The sequence below is a fragment of the Musa acuminata genome, chromosome BXJ1-5 (genome assembly GCF_036884655.1).
Source record: "Musa acuminata AAA Group cultivar baxijiao chromosome BXJ1-5, Cavendish_Baxijiao_AAA, whole genome shotgun sequence".
Classification (NCBI taxonomy): Eukaryota; Viridiplantae; Streptophyta; class Magnoliopsida; order Zingiberales; family Musaceae; genus Musa; species Musa acuminata.
The window spans coordinates 39,382,554-39,404,843 of record NC_088331.1 but is presented as its reverse complement, the minus strand read 5'-3'; the positions used below and the strand labels follow the sequence as shown (position 1 = coordinate 39,404,843).

The 22,290-nt window shown below is 43.4% G+C and overlaps 5 protein-coding genes across 5 annotated transcripts; 2 read left to right on the top strand and 3 right to left on the bottom strand.

Moving 5' to 3' along the window:
* The first annotated feature begins 1,627 nt into the window (after positions 1 to 1,627).
* LOC135674234 (IRK-interacting protein-like) lies at positions 1,628 to 3,759 on the top strand. Its single transcript, XM_065183882.1, has 2 exons — positions 1,628 to 1,968; positions 2,047 to 3,759. Exons 1-2 carry the CDS (start codon positions 1,885 to 1,887, stop codon positions 3,463 to 3,465), a joined length of 1,503 nt encoding a protein of 500 aa, XP_065039954.1. The 5' UTR covers positions 1,628 to 1,884; the 3' UTR covers positions 3,466 to 3,759.
* Positions 3,760 to 6,923: 3,164 nt separating this feature from the next.
* Positions 6,924 to 8,049, top strand: LOC135675085 (uncharacterized). The gene is made up of 2 exons (XM_065185356.1): positions 6,924 to 7,112; positions 7,212 to 8,049. The coding sequence occupies exons 1-2, from the start codon at positions 7,059 to 7,061 to the stop codon at positions 7,797 to 7,799; spliced, it is 642 nt and encodes a 213-aa protein (XP_065041428.1). The 5' UTR covers positions 6,924 to 7,058; the 3' UTR covers positions 7,800 to 8,049.
* A 1,619-nt stretch (positions 8,050 to 9,668) lies between these two features.
* On the bottom strand, positions 9,669 to 10,656 carry LOC135675084 (uncharacterized). The gene has a single exon (XM_065185355.1). It carries the CDS (start codon positions 10,550 to 10,552, stop codon positions 9,899 to 9,901), a length of 654 nt encoding a protein of 217 aa, XP_065041427.1. The 5' UTR covers positions 10,553 to 10,656; the 3' UTR covers positions 9,669 to 9,898.
* Positions 10,657 to 15,028: 4,372 nt separating this feature from the next.
* LOC135674233 (UDP-glucuronate 4-epimerase 3-like) lies at positions 15,029 to 17,225 on the bottom strand. The gene has a single exon (XM_065183881.1). The coding sequence runs from the start codon at positions 16,706 to 16,708 to the stop codon at positions 15,329 to 15,331; it is 1,380 nt and encodes a 459-aa protein (XP_065039953.1). The 5' UTR covers positions 16,709 to 17,225; the 3' UTR covers positions 15,029 to 15,328.
* Positions 17,226 to 17,653: 428 nt separating this feature from the next.
* LOC103985971 (transcription termination factor MTERF8, chloroplastic) lies at positions 17,654 to 19,277 on the bottom strand. Its single transcript, XM_009403824.3, has 2 exons — positions 19,016 to 19,277; positions 17,654 to 18,939 (listed from the first exon to the last, which is right to left on the bottom strand). Exons 1-2 carry the CDS (start codon positions 19,176 to 19,178, stop codon positions 17,714 to 17,716), a joined length of 1,389 nt encoding a protein of 462 aa, XP_009402099.3. The 5' UTR covers positions 19,179 to 19,277; the 3' UTR covers positions 17,654 to 17,713.
* Positions 19,278 to 22,290: the final 3,013 nt, after the last annotated feature.

Sequence of the window (22,290 nt, the reverse complement as noted above, 5' to 3'; positions counted from 1 at the left end):
GTATGCTTGCCATGATGACCTACTCATAGGAAGTCCATCTTCATCCAAAGACTCTTTTACACAAAAGAATAACAAGAGAATTTCTCGAATTAGAGAAAATGAGTAGAATGTGTAGTCAAACATTATAGAAGGCGTTTAAATCCGTTTGGATCAAATCTTAATGGGTCAAATCAAATTAAATTATATTTTTGATTTGATTCGATTAAAGTAAAATAGTTCGAATAGAAATTGATTTGGATCTACCAAACCAAAATAATTCAAAATCGATTAATCCAATTTAGTTAATCGATCGTACGTAGGTTTCTCTCTCTTGGACTTGACCGTCCCAAAGAGTGTTAATAGTTAAAAATTATCATCTTCTTTTATTCATTTGACTTGTATCTTTCGAGATGAATCCTTTGATTGGACTAGCAAGCTATATCTACAACTACGTGGATGGATGACCTACACCTAATTAGGTGCATCTACCGACCTAAAGGAGCCGTCAAGATCATTAATGACAAAGTAAGAAGGAAAAGAAGGATCTTAAGGAGGTGTCAAGATCTTGAAACACAAGTCTTTAAGGCTCATCTGACTTCTACCTAATCCAAACATACGAATAGATCATCTGAACAGTCGTAGCCACCGCTGTGTCCACCGGTCACAGTCACACTGTCGAGAGGTGGAGCTGTCTCTGTCTCCTGCACAAGCCTACACGTGACATGCCTCTTCACAAGAACGCATCGGAGGCGAGTGAGATGAGGTCGAGAAGCACCCGTCGCTCGTAAAGATGGTGATGCCTGATGCCGTTCGATTACAGCATCGCTTTTCTACTCTCTCCTCTCGTCACAGTAGCAGTGTAACGAAAGGATAGCCTTCTGCACTCGGTTGACTGGGAAAAGTAGATCGGCGTACGCGTCTGACTTCCTTAAATAGGAGACTGTACAAAGCTGCCGATGCCTGTATAAAGCTTTTTGCTGACAGCTCACTTGTTTTTGTCTGCACCACTCTCCTCGGTGTCCTGATCCACTGTCAGCTCATCCATGGCCGAGAGACCCCCGTTCCTCCTTCTCGTTGATATAACAGAAGACCTGCAGAGACACAGAAGGAAGAGAGAAGGGAAGAAGAACAGTTCTCCTTGTAGAAGAGATCATTGTCGAAGAGCATGGATCCATAACACAGAGTGGTTTCTCATCAGATGTTCATAAATGTGGCTCACATGCTCATCCGTGACCGGGACCAGAGAATTGAATCTTACAGGTTTAGCTGAGAGAGAGAGAGAGAGCAGTCAGTGCCCTCCCACTATGTAATCTTGATCTAAGGTGTGAGAAGCAAGATCGTATCGTGCTACCCATTCCCAACATTCTTCCTTGGAGGAAGAAGAGTGGCTGCATTGAGAATGACCTTCACATGACTCAGTGCTACCGAGTGTGCTTGACGAGGCGTCGTGAGAGAAGATACTGAGTTCCCGTGAACAGCATTTAATTCGTAGTGACAGGGGAAGGCCATCCCAAGCGACCGCCACTAATCAATGCTCACCCAACGCAACGACAGAATGGTCGCTCATTGAAGACTTCAAATGTATCCAGTTCATCTGTGTTCTAAGTCTCCTGCAGCAATCGGTAGTTCGTGATGGTCTTACATGCATGCTGAGTTCTCCAATGCCTTACTTTTTTGTCCTTGTAAGGAGAATATATGCAAAACTACTTGTCATTTCTTCTCCACAACGTGCTGATGATGAATCTCCAGCAATGGCAGTTTCTGTAGCGGTAACAGTGAAAGAGGAGACACGAGGAAACGAAGTCTGCGGCTAATTTATTGTGGGAGGGGGAAGTCTTAGACGCAGCATTTAACTCGCTACTGTCCCGTAAAGAGAAGAGGAAGGAAGAGAATAGTTCGTCTTCGATGGCCTCTCCCTTCTCCTGTCCTTCGTCCTTTTCCCTCCCCTCTCCTCCTCCCCTTCCTCCTCGCTCTCCTGTCTTCGATCCGGTGAGTAATCGATCTCTTCTTCTCGTTTGTGTCAGTCTTTTAGAGGCTCTCACGCATGCATGAAACCTTTATTGGCAGATTCCCGAGCATGAGAAAGAAGAAGAAGAGGAGGAATCGCAGCAACTGGAAGTCGTGCCTAAAGAACAGCCATCGAGCGCATCCGTAAGCGGAAGTCCATACGTGCATAACCCCACGCCGCTCCACTCCTCCGTCACCGCTTCCTCAGCGGCGACAAGCGCACCGACGGCCACTCCGCGGCGACCCTCCCGGTGCAGAGGCCAGGAGGAGAGCGAGGTCGTGTCCGTCTCCTGCAACAAGTGCCGCCCCACCTCTCGTGACAAGCTCATAACAGTCGTCCCCCTCGATAACGCCGCTGGCCAGCATCAACACCCCATGGTGTCTTCTTCTCCCAGCCTCCGCGGCCTCCGATCTCTCTTCCTCTCCCTCACCGGCCGGAGCCCTGCCGCCGCTTCAGCCACACCAGTTTCCGACGTTCACGAGGACCAATGGCGCCTCGCAGCGGCGGAGCTGTCGCGGAAACTCGTCCACGCTACCCGAAAACGCGATGAAGCCCTCGTTGAGGCCTCCCGCCTCAAGTACTCCCTCGCCGAGCTGGAGCGAAAGGTCGAACGCCTCGAGTCGCACTGCCGCGACCTCGGAGCCGCCCTCCAACCGGGCCCGGCTACCGGCTTACCCCCGTTCTCTGCTCCTTTCACCGCCGAGGTCTTCCACCTCGCCGTCGCCGACGCCCACACGGCCGTGCGCCACCTCGCCCGCTCGCTGATCTCGCAGGTCCGGCTTGCCGGGCCAGGCTCACGGTCCTCCGACCGGGTCGCGACGCTGATCCAGCCGTACGATCCCCGGGCCGCGGTCCAGTGGCGGAGGAACCCAAGCGGGCTGCTGTTCTACATGGAGGCGCTACTGAACCGGGTCCTGTACGCCGGATTCGAGGAGGAGGACGAGGAGGAGTCCGACCTGATCGACCCGGCGGCACGGTGCGAGGCCAGCCGGACGGGCTACGAGGCCGTCCGAGGGCTAGGCTGGGACGAGGTTCTCAGCAAAGGCACGAGGCACTACAGCGTGGGGCTGAGCCGGTTCTGTGACCGAAAGATGAGCGAGGTGGTGGCGATGGTGGGACGCACGCGGCCGTGGCCTGAGGGGCTGCTGCAGGCCTTCTTCGGGTCGGCGAAGGGGGCGTGGGTGGTCCGGCTCATGGCCCGGTCAGTGCACCCGGCGATCCCGACGCTGAGGGCGAACAGAGGGGCGAGGTTCGATGGCCGGTTCATGGAGGACGTAGCGGCCGACAGGGTCAAGCGGCTGACTCCGGTGGGCGTGCGGATGATGGTGGCGCCGGGGTTCCACGTGTACACCGGCGGGGTGGTGAAGTGCAAGGTGCTCTGCGTGTACAACAGCGGCAACACGGAGTGCAGCATCGACAGTTGCAGCGGAAGGAACACTTCCGAGAGGCCGCAGCAGCAGAAGAGGCAGTCGATGTGAGTGGGAGAAGCAGTGGCCAACAGTCGTGCAGGTGATGTGAATACTAAGAATCTAATGATTCCAAGAAGCAATGCTGTGTAATGATCCCAAGATTTCGGAAATGCTTCTGTTTTCAGCTTGCTTTGTTTTTTTTTTTTCTTTTGTTTTCTTTTTAATACTTGTTTTTAGTAAAAGGCTGTGTATATGAATTTGGATACTGCTTTTTTGTTTGAAGAAAATGCACAATAATATTGATTGTGAAGTAAGAAGGTTTACGATTAAATATGAATTGAACTCCTTGAAATGATTGTAATATGTTTTTTTATTTATATAAACATCATTCCAAAGATCTTGGTGTTAATGAAATTTAACGTCATCGCTTGACTTGGTAGATTTTCATCATATCCTTCCAATATTTAAATTAGTTTTAGAAGTTTACTATTTATATTTTTTTGTTATTGATATTTCTTTTTAAAAAAAATATTATTTTTATTATTTATAATTTTTTTATTATCGATTTTTTTCTCATAACCCTATGCTTCTTGTTTACATATAGTATTCTCCGAAAGGGTTAGTTGTATTGATAAAACCTAAGAGTACATTATAAAAGGATTCCCCTTACACTTTTATCAAAATCGATACAACATAAATATGATTAAGCACGGAGAAATGTACATCACAATAGGTATAACCTAAGATATAATAAAGTTCAATCGAGTCGACCTTATGTCAAGGTGTCACCCCCATTAGATCATATGACTCTGAAGTATTTATTGGTTGACCTTATGTCAAGGTGTCAATCGTTAGATCATATGGTTTTGAAGTATCGACTATGTTATTCATAGGATACTGAGGTGTTGATCATATATCATATTATAATATCGATTATGTTTTTGTCTCTATATCATAGAATCATTCGATGATAAGCTTAGGTTTTAATTTATATATTTTTAATTGAGAAATATTAATCATAATAAATAGTAACCATTTTGGTATTTGGAGGAAGTATTAAAGAGAAGAATATTTTGTTAGATAAATAAATTGGAGAGAGAATAAATTTACACCTTGACTAATGTTTAAGTTACTATACGATTTTTGGCTTAAGATTAGATTTCTTATCAGTAACTTAAAGAGTTCATGTCTTAGTTAAAATCATTTTGTTTGGGTAACCTAATGCATTGGAGCATTTAGAAAGGAAAAAGAAAATAAAAACAATTTTTAATTACCTTTCTCTCTACCCTTCGCTTCTCTTTTCTTATCCAACTCAAATCGAATCCAAATCTAATCCTATTTGGAATCCAACCCAAGAAAGAAGTCTTGGGTTGGGCTCGTGCTCTCGACATGAGTTAGATTGCATCCAAACCTACAACTTGTCTAACTCATCCTTTGATGTCGAAATACCTCATGAAAGGATTAAAGAAAGATGGCAGAGTCAATTAATAATATAAAAGAAAGAAAAATAATAATAATATTTTCATTCATCAATAATCATATAATTTCAATAAGATAATTATTGTATTTGGAAGAAGTGAAATGCTTACTATTAACAATTCCCAAAAAGATTTTACTAGAAAGTATAAATAAAAATTTAAATAATTTAATTTAAACATGCAAAAACAATTGAGATATTACAGCTTTGTTGTGCAACAAATCTTAGTTAGACCTACTAATCTTATTTGTTAGGTTATAGACTTAAGTTTTGGTTTGAACCTTCTCTTGTTGCCCAAAACCACAATCAAATTGCTTCATTGATCCAAGACATCAACCTCTGCAGAAGAAGATGTGCCAATATATTTGTTCTTGTAAGGACATGAAGGGGACACACTGTTCCACTTGATTCAAAGCATAGTGCATGAAATCATCCACTGAAGACACATAGTGTTCCCCTCTTGGGGGCATGCAATGCAATCAGAATCATTCGTGCCCATACTTTGCTACTACTCTCCTAGATTCAGTTCTTCCTTCGAACATCCTTTAAACCGATAAACTGAGACATCAAATCTATACTCAATCCAAATCTTCATCTTCTGCTGGTGACATTGACTCATTAGATTCTTGAAGCCCATTCCTTGTCCTTGAGAGACCAGCCAAGTCTCATAGAACACAGACCAGTGTCTGATCTCAGAGTGCTCACATGAGCCCAATGAATATATTGGCTGCGATGCGATCGAACGACAAGGCAACACAGCATCAACAGTATCCAATATAATAGTAGGCTTTGGTGGCATGTAAGCTTGTATGTGGAATGATGATATAAATACTAACCGATAAGTAGTTTAGTATCAAAAGACAAGAAAATTCAATAAAGGATTTTACGAAAACTATATTAGGGATATGCTCGATAGAGATTTCTCCGATGCTTAAGTTGATAGTGTAATCGGAAGATTTAGGAGTGTCCTCGAAGGACCTTTTTATAAGAAGCTTGAGTAATTGTTAAAGCAATGAGTTGTTCTACGAGATAGTTATGTCGATCGCAAGACATCCATTGGGTTTGCTAAGATGATTAGGTTTGACACTGACCGACATGTCAAACTGATGAGACGTGACATAAGCAATATTAGATCTTCTTATCTATCTTCATTTTCATTAGTCTCGATTTTTCTCTATTCTGATCAATAATAATTATCACGATAGTCGACAAGCGTTACGATTGCTCCTCTGTATCGGAGGAAGTGTGAAGCAATGGATAATCTATTCTCTTCTTAGTACGACTGCAATATTAGTCTGTAATTGTCGGTGCGTTTTGCCGCCCGATGCTTCCAAACCATGAGACAAAGCCTCGGATATCTCAACATTTTAGTTTGGTCCGCGACAGGTTAGGTCGGATCAGATCGGATCAGGCAGACATCACAGCTCATGCATCAATATTTTGGGAGAGGAAGCCTTACTCCATGCATGTGTGCTCCGTGCAGATCAAACTATAGAGAATAGGAGATACAGAAGCAGCGTCTTCCATGAAACAACCTGCTGAGAACGGGCAACATCGAGGAAGATGACAGAGGAACTACAATAAGGTCTCATCCACGTGCTGCTCCGTGGAGTTCCCATCCCTCTTCCTGCAGACGTAAATTTCACATGCTGCTTGTTTCAGATGCACGAGGAAGATGTCGACAAGGAAGATGTTGGCTGGCTTAAGAACACTACACCAAGATTTAGATGGATGAACACTTTTAAGTCAATGTGTTAACGATCTATTACACAAGGTTCTCTTGCCGACTTCCTTGTTTCTAGTTCTGTGTCACATGCATTGTTGTGTTTATGGAGATCCATCTGACTCTATAAAGACATCTGTTAACATAGATCTCCTTTGTCTCTTCTATAAATATACATATATAGAGAGAGAGAGAGTGTGTGTGTGTGTGAGAGAGAGTCATGTCAACGTGATTCAACAGGTGAAGTGAAGTGGATCTGATGCATACCAGCAGGCAAAGGAAGCAGTGATCGAGCATGCCAACTAGGCCGTACAGAAAGATGCATATTATATGGTGGTATGTAGCCTATATATATATCCACGTTTGTGAGCTTGTGGATACCCAGAAAACCTAATCGACATCACTAAACAAAGAAGAAGAGGAAGCAGCAGCAGAAGAAGAAGAGAATTAAGCTACAGAGGCATGGCTTGGTCTGCTGAGAATGCCACCAAAGCTTTCCTCCGGACACTGAAACTGGTAAGCAAAGCCACCACCACTTGAGCTTTTCCCGTCCGATGCAAGCTGTAGGAGTTTGAATGGCTGACTGCATGAGCTTCCTGCGTTGGTTTTTTGCAGGGAAACAAGGCCAAGGAGCCCGACCTCACCGAGTTCGTGTCGGCATTGGCCGCCGGGAGCGGCGCACGCCTCATGGTGGAGGTGTGCGCCGACTCCGCTGGGCCGACCACCCTGGCGCTGATCGCCGCCGCGGATCAGACCGGCGGCCGGATCGCCTGCATCGTTCGCGGGCCCGACGAGCTGCACTCCTCGCTGGAAGCACTCGGGCCCGACGCGGGCCGCGTGGACCTCGTCGTCGGTGACGCACAACACCTGCTGATGGGGGAGTACAGAGGCGCCGACTTCGTCCTCGTCGACTGCGCGTCGGAGGAGCACGAGCGGGTGTTCCGGGCGGCGCAGCTCGGCGCCATGGAGGCCTGCGGCGGAGTCGTGGTCGGCCACAACGCCTTCTGCGAGAGCTCGAGTCCGAGCGGCGACGCCCTGGGGGGGCTGAGGGTGGATCTGCTGCCCATCGGTGGCGGGCTGAGGGTGAGCCGGGTTCCGCCTGCCGGCAAGAGGAGCCAGTGGGTGGTTCGCGTCGACGAGTGCACCGGCGAGGAGCACGTCTTCAGGATCACATCTCCTCGCAAGAAATGGATCGAAGCTTAGTGAGGGAAGGAAGGGATTGAAGCCTCCCTCCCATTTGCATCTTAATAGGCTTCTACTGCAATACATGTAGTGAGTGCGATCGATTGCAAGGCAAAAGACTTCTCATTAATAATGGCTCAAGAGAAGTCATCCTCCAATATATATATATATATATATATATATATATGTACATAATTTTCAGCACTAATCTATGTATAATGTACCAAAGTGTAAATTTGGAGACTCATTTAAATGTGATATTGTGGCTAATTATCTTATAATAGGATTAATAATCGTTATCTTTCCTATATGAATTAATCATAGAGATTCGATTTTATTGGAACATCCAATTGGTTAATGCATTATTGTACGAGTGGCTAAGTAGAAGCCCTACGGCCCAACCCAATGCAACGACTGTGATCTTAAGTAAGTTTGATTTAGATGTTACATTGTGATTAGAATGGTAACTTCAAATTATACATATAATTCAGATCATATATTATAATCAATTCACATTGTAGTATTAGATTATGTGATCCTATTAACTTTCGATGAGGTATAGAAAATTCATGTTCACTTATATTATATTAGTAAATCTTACGGAGAGACTCTATTAATTATTTATTGATAGGACTCCTTATAAATATTAAAAAATATATAGAATAGATTTTTTTTAAAATCTATATGATAGATTCTGTAAAGGATAGAAAGAACGGAGAAGAATATGTGGATGTAATAAAAGTATTCTAACAATAATGACATTCAAAGGTTCACAAACTTGTTTTGATTTTTGATTTTTTAATTTTAATTATGATAGGATAGAGAAAAAAAAAAAGAATGCGGATATTGATGATATTGATATTGTTTTAAAGGATGAAATATTTTAATTGTAAGGTGACAAGATAATGATGATTTGAGTAATTAGGATTATTTCATGTAAATTTTTATGCTTTATTTAATAGAAAAGTTAAAAAATTTCTTTAGTAAAAATATTTTAGTAGAAAGATGACATGATAGTGATGATTTGAGCAAAACAAAACCCACATATGCTATTCTAATGATGTAGAAATATTTTAGTAAAATAATCATTTTAATTTCTCATGTAATGAAAGAAAAATATTTCTCTTGTTTGACCCCCAAACAAGGAATATTAGTGATGGCAAAATATTCCTAATTAATGGTCACTCTTTCTTTTTTAATGGCAAGATGAATGGTGGCATGAGGTGGCCATGACACAAATTCCATGTCATGATCAAATGATGTTAACATTACCATAAAAAAAGCTGTCATTATGGCATGGCATGATGTGGTGGCACATTCAATGACTCCATTTCTGACTTCCTTTAAACAAAGAAAAGGGAAGATGCGTAGTAATCATGTCAATTAGCTTAATCCAAATCCATTAGCACAAATGATGGATACTTCGCTTATATTAAATCATTTTTTCCTTTTTGATAGTATGAGTGATGATGAGACTGTGATACCTTTTTTCTTCTCTTGTTTATGATACTTAGTTTGATCTATTGCATGTGTTTTTGTACAGATAGGTATGTTAAAATATTTTTCTTTTTCTTTTTAATATTATATGTTTTGGTTATATTTACAAATAGAATTCTAAGTAGAGATAAGTCATTCCTATTTGTATAATTATACTAGAATTTTAGTTAATCTAATAAAAATTGTTCAAACTCGTTCTTATCATCTCCGATTAAAATTACCATATTTCATGCATATAATTAAGCAGGATATATATGATGATGGATTTTCTTGATTGCAAAAGATCACTACTTAGCAAATTGTAAACGATTAATGCTTCTGCATAACCCTCTTTAGTAACAATGAAAAATGTACTAATTCTTGAAATTAAAACTCGAGATAATAATGCTCATAGTTACTCCTTTACCACTTGTATATTAATCCTCCTCACAGTCTTAATCATCACAAGTCAACCAATTGCACCTAAAAGAAAAATAATAGAAACAATACCAAACAAATATATATATATATATATATATAGCATAAAAGAAATTACTGAAAAAGTTTAAATATATTAATAGATTTGTCTCACAGGATTTCTCTCTGATTCTTTATATATTTGAAAAAATCTTATTTGCTATCGATCACCATCTTCTGACCAAATGCTCTTCGTTGCTGTACTGATCCACATACCTAATCCACCGGGAACGGGCGTCGCCCAAGCTCGGCCCCTTCCCAACGCCGACATAGAACACCTCCACGCCGCCCTCTAAGGGTAGGTACGTCGCCCGCACCACCCTCGTACCGGCCCTGAAAACCCCGGCCGCCCCGCCCCGCTGCCTACCCGCCCATTTGCACACCACCACCATCCCCCTCTCCCCCGGCCGCGCCTCCCTAAGCACCCTCCCGGCGTCCCTCCGCCGGCAGTCCACCACCATCAGGTCCACCCCCTCCAGCTCCCGCATCGCGCCCTCCGCTTCCCCCACCGCCACCGACTCCGCCTCCACCGACGCGCCCGCCCGCCGCATGGCCCCGACGTACTCCGACGCCCACTGCTCGTCAGGGACGACGCACACGTGTCGGCCTCGCACGTGCTCGACGGCAGCTCGGAGCCCAACGCCGGTGGCAGCGCCTGCGTCGCGGGCCCACGCTTCCACCACGAGTTGAGCCCTCCAACCTCCGGCCATGGCGGAGACCATCTCGGCCACGCTGCTTTCCTCGAGGCCGCGTTCGGCGAGGGCCTTCACTGCGTCGACGTAGGCCTTTAAGGCGGTATCCGGGCACCAAACCAGCTTCATCCTTGTCCTCTGCCTCCTCCTCCGCTCCGCTCGACAGATGGTGGTGGGGGTTGTTGAACACGGTGGGGCTGTGGATGATGGACTATATAAGTGGAGGGAAGAAAGATTTCTTGGGATATCACAAAAGATCTAACAATAGATTCGTCACGGTTGACAGTGGAGGGAAGCACGGCATTTTACCGTTTTTGTTATGTAGGCGGCCCGCTCTTTACAAGTCCAACTCGAGCACGTCTCCATGGCTGAGTGTGGAAACGAAATATTTCCTTCTACTATTTAGATCTTCTTATGATATATATATATATATTAAAAGGTCATAAATATCTCTAAGTAGAACCCTCCAAAAACTTGGTCGAAGAGTTATTAGATTAAGATCTCGACAGCAGGTAGACTAGATTAGGTTGCTTGCGTGTATTGTGTGTATACGTACGCAAAGAACCTTAAAGAACTTGGGATTCACACTCCACTTAAATGTGGTGTCGGTGAAAACTAATGAGAAGAAACAAAGAAAGGAAACAATGAAGTTTTCGTGAATGGCTGCTCATCAAGATCGTTGACTTCGGACAGCTACCGGTGAGGCGTTGACTATAGGCATAGGACAAAGAGTTGGATGGGAGTAGAGGATAAGAACAGCATGAAACATGTGGGGGGAGTACGAAGAAGGCGACCACATCCGTAGTGCGATCGTCGTACTCCCGGAGTACGAACCAAACAACTGTTAGAAGATGATGATGGAGTTTTCAGATCCGGAGTTCGAAAAGAGTTGTAGAACAATGTTTTGATCCACTCAAACCTGATGCTAAAACTTGTGATGAATCCAATTGCAGCAAAGCTCGAACAAAGCAGAGCAGTAGTTTTGAGAAAAAGACTCGAACAAAGCTCCATTGCAACAGATGAAGAAACTATATTCCAAGTTGAAAGACAAATGCATGAAAGAACCAAAGAGGGAAAAAATGGTGGCAATCTAAATCTTACCTTATTGTATATTAAGTAGACATCTCCGAGAAGGATATCGGTAGATAGATCCGACGAAGCCTTATCTCACTGCATTAGCTTGTATCAGAGTATCAAAGAATGAAATGTATACAACATCCGATGTTTACTTGTGCGAAACCATCCAAAATAACATGTTTCAGAGATTTTCTTTGAGCTTCATCTTTGAAGAAAAATAGGTATTACAACAGAACAAAGCAAAGTAGTTAATGGAAGTACTATGAGAGCTTATCAGACTCTCCCATTACAGTCAGATCTTGTTCTTCCATACTGCTGCACATTATCATTTTCCTTGTAGTTTCTACCATAATAAAATTTGCTTTAGGAAAAAAACAGAAGATTTAAGCAGAGAGAAGGATAAAAGAAACTCATAATTGTTTTTTTTATGATAACTACCATTATGCCGACAAAAAGGGTAAAATTCAAAGGCATGAGTTGCAAAGTAGCTACAAAGCTAGAGGTTTACAGGATTGATTAACCAACAAAAACAGAGAGATGAAGCAAAAATTTGAAGCCACCTGAAAGAGAGTAATTTTAGTAAACAGTAAGCTTTGATTAACAACCAAGACAAAAACAGAGGTTGGAGCTTTGCCCTTATGTTTAACTCAGTCGTATGGTTGAGGTTTGACCTTTTGAAAACCTTGGTAAGACTATCAATTTGGAAGATGTGCAAGGAATGACAAAGAAAATCAAAAGAACCAAGATAAATATCAAGTTTTATCGAAATAAAAGGTCATTTTACTCTAATCCACAATCATCAGACTAGAATTTGGAAGGAATTACACTTAGAAACCAGTATCTTGTGCTGGTACTAGTTACTACAACAAACATAATTCCACATAAAAATACTGGAATCGTGTTTCCAGGACTATATTGAAAAACCTACAAAATTTGATCACTCAAAGAAAAGCAAAGGTCGGTTTAATGTTTAGTGGATGGGAGGAAAGGAGTTCTGAAAAAAAAGATCTATTTTGCTGATTTGTCTTCATGATATAAAGAGTTCCCTAATTTTTCTTCTAATTCTTTCTTTTTCAGTCAAAGTCCTCCTCCTAGCTTCCCCACCTTCTCTCCGAGTGCACACATCTGTCTTACTGCTTCTCCAGATTGCTATGACCAAAACGAAAGGTGAATACCAATCGAAAAATGTTTCATTCAACTTAAATGGAATCCACTTAATAAAACCCTAAAGTTAAAGTTCTCCACAGTCATGCTTTACATGCAGGAAATGATGGGCCATGATTCACAAGGTCCTTCCAGAATGATTACTTGAAATACTTGACAACAGCTCATTAGATGTTAGTTAAAAAAACACTTTTGCATCATTTTACCTCTTGTGTCATCATTGCTTTAAGATGTCTCCACCCAAAAATATGCTCATGGATATTATGAGCCACCAAAACAAATACTCATTGGTTTAGGGTTCTTGATTTCAAAGTGTATTTCCAGACTCATAACATGAGGAACTCATCTCCAGTTCCATGACATATCAGTTTAAATCCACAATAAAGAACTGAGTTGGTCCACTATCGGTTTAGACATATGCATCATGGATCTTGTGTTTCTAGGCTCATCAAGTTAATAGGTCAGTTTTTTCATCGATAGGATCATGATAAATGGTATCATATAAGACTCAGTACTGGACATAGTAAAAGGCTGAAGCCACAGAGTTATGGACTTCAAGCGTCACATATTAAGGTATGATTCTGGATTACGCTTGTCCTTTGACGAGGATGTCAAATCTTAAGTGGAGGAGATTGACAACCCAGTTTCCTCATATCAGACCTGGGAAGAGAATTAAGATAGTATATAGGGTAATATTAGCTATTAGCCCATGCTTAAAAGGTTTGGTCACATGATTCTAGATCTGGCTCGTGATGAGTTTTCTTCATGAAACTTCCCTTCAAATATAAGTATTGAGATTATCAAAACTTGTGAAACAAATTCCAGCAGATTTAGTAGGCTGCCAAGATACTAAGCGCTACGGTAAATCCATCTTTCAATTATATGAAATTGATTGAACATATGAGACCAATTCTAGTCAATATATTGGAATGCCAAGATACTACGCACAATGGTAATTCATCCCTCAATTACATAAAATGAATTGATCAAACATTTACCTCATTTCTCTTTATCTTTCTCGTGATAATGACATTCTTCCATATCTTAACCATCACGGGAGCAACACGTACCAATATATATGTAGTTGGCATAATCCACTTTTCTTCCACTTTTGAGATTAAAGTATTCAAAAACTCTTGCATATATGGTGAATGCTTCCAATGATAGCTTTGTGATTTTTTTTATTAGAATGGATTAATAAAGTGATGTTAAAATAATGAAACTAACCTACCTTTTGGTCTCCACTAATTATAAGAATTTTTAACCAAGGATGTTTCTAGAAGAGATCTAGGAAAACAAAATTCTAATGAGGCAATGGCATAGATAGAGATCACACCTAAAGCCTCCATCCTTCTTGCCCCTTCCACATAAATTACAGATCTCATGACACAGCAACAAGGAAGATGACAATAGCTTGCAAAGTCCCAACTATTTGGGATATGTTACATTGATTGTTTGCTACCATTAAGCTCTATGTACCTCTAGTTATATCAAGAAAAATATAATCTCTTTTTGGTGTTCCTAGTAAAGTTTTGTTAGGTTTCCTGGTCTTCACCTTGCACCATCAATCCTAATCAACTCAGCTCATCTAACCACATTACCTATAGATCTTCTTAAAGCATGTTCATTTGATCTTAAACAATTTTACGTTTAGTCTCTATCAAGACTACATTTCTTATCCTATTTTCTTGGTTACCCCTCACATCCACTGTACCTCATCTCAGTAAAACTAACATTTTCTGAAGCACCATTATTCAAAGAAACAAGTTTTTATAGTTAGCAACATGCTAAAGTTCAAATTCTATAAAAAATTCTTCAGTATATTAGTACCATAATATGGCAAAGCCTTTACCACTAAACGAAGCAACATCTCATCTAAGAAAATTTAGATTCATTAGGTAATTATATCATCAGATGACACCTAGTAGGTATTCTTAGTTTCCATGACTCATGTAAACAACAGTTTATCTATTTAGAAACAACAATTGCTAACTTAATGTTTATACCATAGGTGTGCCTGACTCTCCCTTGCTCCCCTTGCTTAAGCAGCTTTAGGAAGCAACTGAAAACTTACAATTCTATACCATTATACTTAAACCTGTTTCACATGGATACAAGCATTCTGACTATACATTAATCTGGCAGTACTAGTCAGCTTAGTATCAATGACCTAATGAAGTGAAGAGAAAGCAAAATAACAGATGAATCCTGACTAAAAAATTCGAGATATAAAGTTCATGGAAACAAGAATATCGAATGAATTAACATGCTCTCACATTTAAATCATTATTCATGTACAGATGATAACCTAAAAGAAATGCGGAATGTGGGACATGGAAAACAATAGAAGAAGAGATCAGTCAGTAAAAGAAAACATGTACTGTGTTATCTTTGCTAGTTCAGAATATGAGAAAGTCATGCAAAGGATGCACCATGCCAGTAGAGAAGCCTTACATGACTCTTTAAGTTCCTCCGACAATCACATTATGCAATATTGAAGAACGACAGGAAGAACCACAAATTGGTCAAAAGGCTAACTGAAGGAAGTTTAAAAGGAGAGGAAAAAATTACGTGACAACATCAATAGCATATGAAGGATTTGAAGAACAATCCTGACCACCTCAATTACACCGCAACCGGGCTGCTGCTCTCACGTACCATCAGCTAGCTACTAATGCTTCTACCTTTGCTGTCATTCTTGCTCAAGGAGATGGAGTAGTATTCGAGGTACCAACGAACAAATTTCTTGAGTCCAGTGTGGAGGCCAGTAGTGGGACGGTATCCGAGCTCCTTCTGTGCAAAGGTAATGTTGGCATGGGTGAACTGCACATCCCCGTTCCTGGGCATCTTAACAAGCTTCTTGACCGCCTTAACCTTGAGAAGCCGCTCGAGGATGGAGACAAGCTTGGTTACAGGAACAGGGGAGGTGTTGCCCAGATTGTAGATTCGGAGGGGTGCCGGCCCACGCTTCTTGCCGCCGCTGCCTGTGCTCTTCCCTGCATGGTCGAGGGCCGCCAGGCAACCTTTCACAATGTCATCAATGTAGGTGAAATCACGAGCGACGGTGGCGTGGTCAGGGCCTTCGAAGATAGACACGGGCTTCCCGAGGAGGATATCACGGGTGAAGAAGAAGTAGGCCATGTCGGGCCGCCCCCAGGGGCCGTAGACCGTGAAGAACCGGAGACCGGTGATGGAGAGGCCGTAGATATGGTTGTAGGCATGGGCGATCTCCTCCCCGGCCTTCTTGGTGGCGGCGTAGAGGGACGCCGGGCGGTCGGTGCGGTCGGCTTCCGAGAATGGCACACGCGAGTTGAGGCCATATACGGAGGACGACGAGGCCCAGACGATGGCCGGTTGGGGGTCGGCGGCCTTGGCGGCCTCGAGCACCGAGACAAGCCCGGCGACATTGGAGTGCACATAGGACGCCGGGTCAACCAGCGCGTGCCGGACGCCGGCCTGGGCGGCAAGGTGCACGACATGGGTGAAGGGCACGACGTCGAACAGCTTGCGAAGCAGCGCCCCATCGTTGATATCGCCCTCGACGACGAAGACCCCGGCGCGGTCGAGCAGCGCCTGGCGGGCGCGCTTGAGGGACGGGTCGTAGTACCCATTAAAGTTGTCAAGGCCGAGGACGCCATCGCCGCGGCGCTTGAGGGCGGCGGCCACGTGCATCCCGACGAACCCCGCGGCGCCGGTGACGAGGACGGACGCGCCGCCGGGGTTTCGCCGCACCCGGGCGGACGACCGCACGCGCTTCTCCCACGCGGGGCCGCCCCAGGGGGCCATCTGGAGGGCGGCGCGCCGGACGCCGGAAGAAGTCGACGAGGAAGCAAAAGAATCAGGGGTACGGGCCGGGGCGGAGGAGCGGGGGGAGAGGAGGAAGAGGGCAACGAAGAGGGCGAGGGCGAAGAAGGACCAGAAAACGAGCTTGGAGACGGGATAGGAATGGTGCCAGCGGGGGAGGAGGAGGCGAGGATGGTGGCGGTGGTGGGGCTTCTCCATCTTCCACTTTCCAGGGGTGGAGGGAGCATCATCTACATCCATGGCCGCAAGATCCTCTTTTGTGTGGGATTTCGGGGGCGATCCCCTCCCTCTCTTATGGCGTCGGTCTCACTCCGACACCCACCAATTTGCTGTTGGAATAGTGAGATCGAGCTCTTGCGTCCAACTTCGTCTCCTACCTCACTCGATGCTGGCCATAAGCATTCGGATGTCGCCTCCTTTTGCCCTCTGTTACTTGGCGTTGTGGCAAAGCGCCGATCCCTTTCTTCCTCCACAAACCTACCAATTACTTCGTTCGTGGGCGGAGGCGCACTTGGAGGGAGGAGTAGAGTCATCCAAGTCAAGGCGGGTCCCACGCGGGTAATCAATTGGGGTGGCGCAGAGTCGCCGTTTCTTCCACGATAGATCAGGAGACCAACGATGATTGACTTGCAGATTAGATGCATGTTTCTTAGGGCACCCATCGAGAACCAAGCATGTGGATTTCATGTGGATCCCCTAAAAAAACGGACGATCAGATGCTATTTTGATGCCATTTTTGTGTTGGTTACCGCACGCACAAGATCCTGATTAGCTATTCGATCTCGATCCATCATCCTATCATCGATCGTTACCAAATCTCCATTCCCCATCTCGATCCATTTATAATCGGTTCATCGTATAGAGACACAACAACAACTGTTAAGGGGAAGAATCCAACCACATGACACGATTATTAGGAACATCTCATTTGTTGTTGGATATCGAACCCATGATCTGTAGTCCTCGACCTAAGAAAAGATCCATCGAACCATCGGTCCTTCAGCTGGAGCACCATCATCCATCCTGAAGCTGACCACTCCATGGTGGCACCAACCACGGAAAGCTAAAAGATCTGCTCCCTCCACCGTAGATTTTGATGGGATTTAGTAGGAGATCGACCGTCATCTCACTCTGTACTGAAACCTAATCTTCCATATTTTCAATATTCGTATCTGAATCCATCTGTTTCTATAAACCAACTAAAAACTCGTGAATTAATCGTGTATGGAAATTGAGGTCCAAAGCTTAGTAAAACCTGTCTGTGGACACGCTCAAGAGCTTGTTGAGAGACATGCCTTTACCCCTCACCGCCCTTTTGATCTCGTACCTTTTCTTGATCCGGTCGTCGAGCTTGTAGCCGAGGAATGCCGGGAAGACCAGTATCTCCCCGACGTCCCTCTCCATGTACCCGATGAGGAACTCCATCTTCTTCTCCAGGGACGCGTGGTTGTACTGCAGCACCTGGGGGTGCTTCTTGCTCATGGCCAGCACGTCCTCGCAGGACAGACCGTAGCTGAAGAAGAGGCCCACCACCCTCTGCATGTTCTCGCAGCTCGTCCTGGTCGTCGCGCCCACCGCCCACGCCAGCTCTCGCGTCCGGTGCTTGTACCCGATCTTCACCAGGAAGGTCAGCTTCTTGGAGAGGTTGTCCTTCAAGGACAGGCTCACGTACAGGGGAGCCTTCACCAGGAACCTGAAGATGTCCTCTGCGTCCATGCCGCACTGCCTCAGGAACTCGACCCGAGGCCCCAGCTTCCTCTCCTTGCTGACGCTGAAGATGTTAGGGTACACCAGCGCTATCTTGAAGAGCTCCTCGTCGGAGAGACCCACGGATCTCCAGAACTCCAGATGGGACTCGAAGTGCTCGACGGTGTAGGATAAGAGGGCAGGCAATTTGGCGATCAAGGCCGCGGCGGCTGCCTCATCTCCGCCCCCGAGTTCGGCGAGGAACTCGACTCTCGGGATCAGCTGGTCGTGGAGGTCCAGATTCAGAATCATCGGCCGACGGATGACCAAGTCCGGCCAGCTGAACCGCTTCAGGAAAAGGATCATCTCCTCCAAATCTTTCAGGGGCCTTTCACAGAACACCTTCCTTATGTCAACATGGTTGAGGAGATGCCCCAACTTCTCGCCGGGGACGCCGTGCTCCATGAGCCGCGTGACCCTCGCAGCGATGCCGGTCAAGAACTCGGGATGGGTCGTGGTCAGAAGACGCTCCAGCTTGGCCGGTTTAAGCCCCTTCAACTCGTCGCGAACGAACTCGAGGAACGGCCCGAGCTCGGGAGCCGACAGGATCTCGGGGCGCCGGGCCACGGTCCGGCGGAGCGAGAGGTCATCGATTCCGACGGACTGTAAGGCGAGGACACGGCTGCGAAGAGACTCCGGAGGCACGAGTTCCAGCTCCGGGTGCTGCCGGAAGAGAGCCTCGGCTTCCTTCTCGTCCAGATGCAGCTCTTGCAGGGACCAAAACGCTGGTCCAGAAACGATTACAGGTCAGCTAAGGTTCAAAGATCGGAGGCGAGTGCGAGAGACTTCTCGGCCTCTTACCAGAGGGCGAGACATTAGGGGCCGTACGAGTGGCGCAGAGATGACGACGGGGCCTCGTCGCGAGGAACGTCGGAAGGCGGAGAGGAGCGCCGTGGAGAGAGGAGAAGCGGAGCGGAGAGAAGGGGGATGTCGTGGGGGCGAAGCATAAGGCGGAGAGAGTCATCTCTCCTCCACGCCGGTGCTCGAAGAGGCGCTCGAAATCGCTCGTGCTGATGTCAGGGAGTACAGAACCCCGACAAACCGATCAAGACGCATGAAAGAGATGCCAGGGCTGAATCACCCAGGATTCCCTTCGGGGGCGATGGTGACACCACGTCACCCCTAAAAGATCTCGGGGTGATTCAGCAGAAAAGTCAAAGTGAAAGACATCGGTTTGACTGGATCAAATCCGGACTGGTCTCGAATTCGTCGCACGCGGGTTTGCCCGAGTCCGCACGCATCTCTCAACCTTCTCCGTACCCAATTAGACTTCCTAATCCTACTCGAGGAGAAGGCACAGAAGAAGCAAACACCTTCGCTGCTGCGTCCTCGCCAATAAAGCCAAAGCCGCCTGGTTCTCCGTCAGCCCTCGACACACGCAGCACTTCCTCACCTTCTGTTACTTTCCTTGCCACCAGAACTCCATGGCCGCTCCGAGAACGCAGTGGGTCACCTCTCTCCTCATCCGGAGAGGGAAGAAGGATAAGGAAGAGGAGGCCAAGGTCGAGATCAACAAGTCCGGCCTCGCAGAGAAGGCAAACAACTTGCAGCAGGAGGATCACCAGCAGGAGTGGAGGCGGCCACGGTTTGCTGTGGAATTGGACGGGCTTAACTGCTTCGAGACCATCGTTCTCCATTGAATCGCTGTTACCTATATATATATACATATACGGTGTTTCTCTTGGTTAGATTAGAAGATGGATGCATGAGAACATCCTGCCTTCTTTCTCTTCTGCCTTTTGTTTAGACTCATGACAGTGGAGGGGTAGGAATTAGAACCCGTTAATTGTTCTGATGCATCAAATTAAAGGCTATTATTATTCTCCATATATGAATCTTGTACAGTGTTCATCCTGGTGCAATCTTCTTCTTCTTCTTCTTCTTCATTCATTAGGGACTGCATGGCTGATGACGAATGAAGACGACGGAGACAAAACTCCATGAATAAAGCGTCAGGCGCATGCATGTTACCTGTTGCTGTTGTAAGAGTCTAAAAGAAGATGTCAAAGGAACGCAGCATAAAGTCGAGGCAAAGACGACGGGTTCCATGCATGCATCCTCCGGTGCTACGGATCTAAAACAAATCCCCAAAGAAAGACGGCACCGTCTTTGAGTCGTACCATCACAGATGTTATCCACCTTTTGACTTTGTGCTGTTTCCTCGTCAAACAAACGATCCTCCGATCCCTCTTGATTAGGTAGGTAGGTTGCACCAATTCTCATTATCTGATGAGATTATTGACTCCTAAATTAAGTTGATGAAACTCTTTTAACCTTATTTATAATCATATAATATCATTTTATAGACTTTCTCTCTCTCCCTCTTGGAATATTAAGATGGATACTTAAAAGAAAAAAAAAAAAAATATTTTCATTCATAAATAACTAACTACATATCTCACAAATAAATAAAATGTGAGAGAATCATTTGACATGATATGAATATATTCTAATAAGATGATTAATTTATCATCATTAGTACAATAAGAAGTAGAGAGAGAGAGAGAACTAAGAAAATATCATTAGAAATTAAAAATAAAAATTTAGTCAACTATATATGTTCAAGCAATGTTCTTTCTTTAGTCAAAAAATTAAGAAAATTTGTAAAATGTATCAAAATATCAACTATATATGTACCTATAGTTTCAGGAATGTCTTCTAAGTTCTTTAATGTGTTTTGGGACTCCTCTGTAATTTAAGAAGCATCCGAGATTAGTCTCCTCTTGCAGAGATAATTGTATATTACTTAAACCCTATTAGTATCATAAATTTTATATTTAAAAATTTTATATAATTTTTTTTATAATTTTAAAAATAAAATAAATACTTTTATTTATCTTATCGTCGTCTGTCTATTGATACCACGTGTAGGATCAACACAAAAATGAAAAGTAAAAAATAATTTCAATATCCCTTCAGTTTTCAATAACTTTATTGATAAAACAGTAATTTCAACATTTCATAAGTTAGAAACAAAAGGAATATTAAAATTACCTTTTTGTTTGTCACTTTCGTATCAATCTAACACAAATGAAATTATTTATTTTACTTTCAAAATTATAAAGATCTCAACTTAAATTTTTTAAGTACAAAAACCATAATATTAATATGATCCAAATGTCAAAGATAATTTATAATTAACTAAAAACGGTGTGGTGATGATGAATTATCACTCAAAAAAAAATAAAGAGGGGCAAAAGAGAGATTGGACATCTCTCAAAATAGTATGTAGAACAGGATCTAAAGAAGGTAGTTCACCTCCCAAAAAAATGAGGTGAAGAACCTCTCCAAGAAAATGTATTCTGTCTCCCATAGAATTGTGAGCTGCAGTGTAGCTCTGGCTCTGTTTTCTCTCTCTAGCTCTGCTGTAGCAACTAAGAACTTGTTCCATCTTTTGCAGAACATGTTTCATGTTCTTTGGCTCTGCATCAACCGAAGGAAGAAGGCCAAAGATGTGAAAGATGGTGGACCAAATTAAATAAAAAAGTATGGAAAATAAATAAACATTTATTTCCTGACTCAAATCTCTAAATTTCTTTTCCATCATAGTTTGTGTGTCCAAAGTCTGGCATTATCCTCAATTCAAGTTCCTTGAAGATTTAAGTGGCATGGTGGAAGGTAACAGAGAATAAATGTGCAGCATCTTTATCTCTTGCAGCCACATAAAGATTGATGATGATGACATTGATCTTATCCACCTAATATGCCAGTGAAAATTGGAGGACAAAAGAATCAAGACAGCAATTGCAATTGTATACAAAATAATTAATTTTGTTTTGAATTTATCCCTAAAATTTTGAATTTTGTAACATCTAAAATATCTCAATTGTTAGTTCAAAATTAATTTCTGTTATGTTAATTTCCTATAATAATTCAAAATAATATTAAGACAATTAATATATATATATATACATATATATATATACATATACATATATATATAGATATACATATATATATATATACATATATATATATATATACATACATATATATATACATACATATATATATACATACATATATATATATACATATATATATATATACATATATATATATATATACATATATAT

Coding starts and splice junctions, on each gene's coding strand:
- LOC135674234 (XM_065183882.1), top strand. CDS start 1,885: ATGGCCTCTCCCTTCTCCTGTCCTTCGTCCTTTTCCCTCCCCTCTCCT. Junction 1,969..2,046: donor GCTCTCCTGTCTTCGATCCG/GTGAGTAATCGA, acceptor CTTTATTGGCAG/ATTCCCGAGCATGAGAAAGA.
- LOC135675085 (XM_065185356.1), top strand. CDS start 7,059: ATGGCTTGGTCTGCTGAGAATGCCACCAAAGCTTTCCTCCGGACACTG. Junction 7,113..7,211: donor TCCTCCGGACACTGAAACTG/GTAAGCAAAGCC, acceptor GGTTTTTTGCAG/GGAAACAAGGCCAAGGAGCC.
- LOC135675084 (XM_065185355.1), bottom strand. CDS start 10,552: ATGAAGCTGGTTTGGTGCCCGGATACCGCCTTAAAGGCCTACGTCGAC.
- LOC135674233 (XM_065183881.1), bottom strand. CDS start 16,708: ATGGATGTAGATGATGCTCCCTCCACCCCTGGAAAGTGGAAGATGGAG.
- LOC103985971 (XM_009403824.3), bottom strand. CDS start 19,178: ATGACTCTCTCCGCCTTATGCTTCGCCCCCACGACATCCCCCTTCTCT. Junction 18,940..19,015: donor CCCTAATGTCTCGCCCTCTG/GTAAGAGGCCGA, acceptor TTTCTGGACCAG/CGTTTTGGTCCCTGCAAGAG.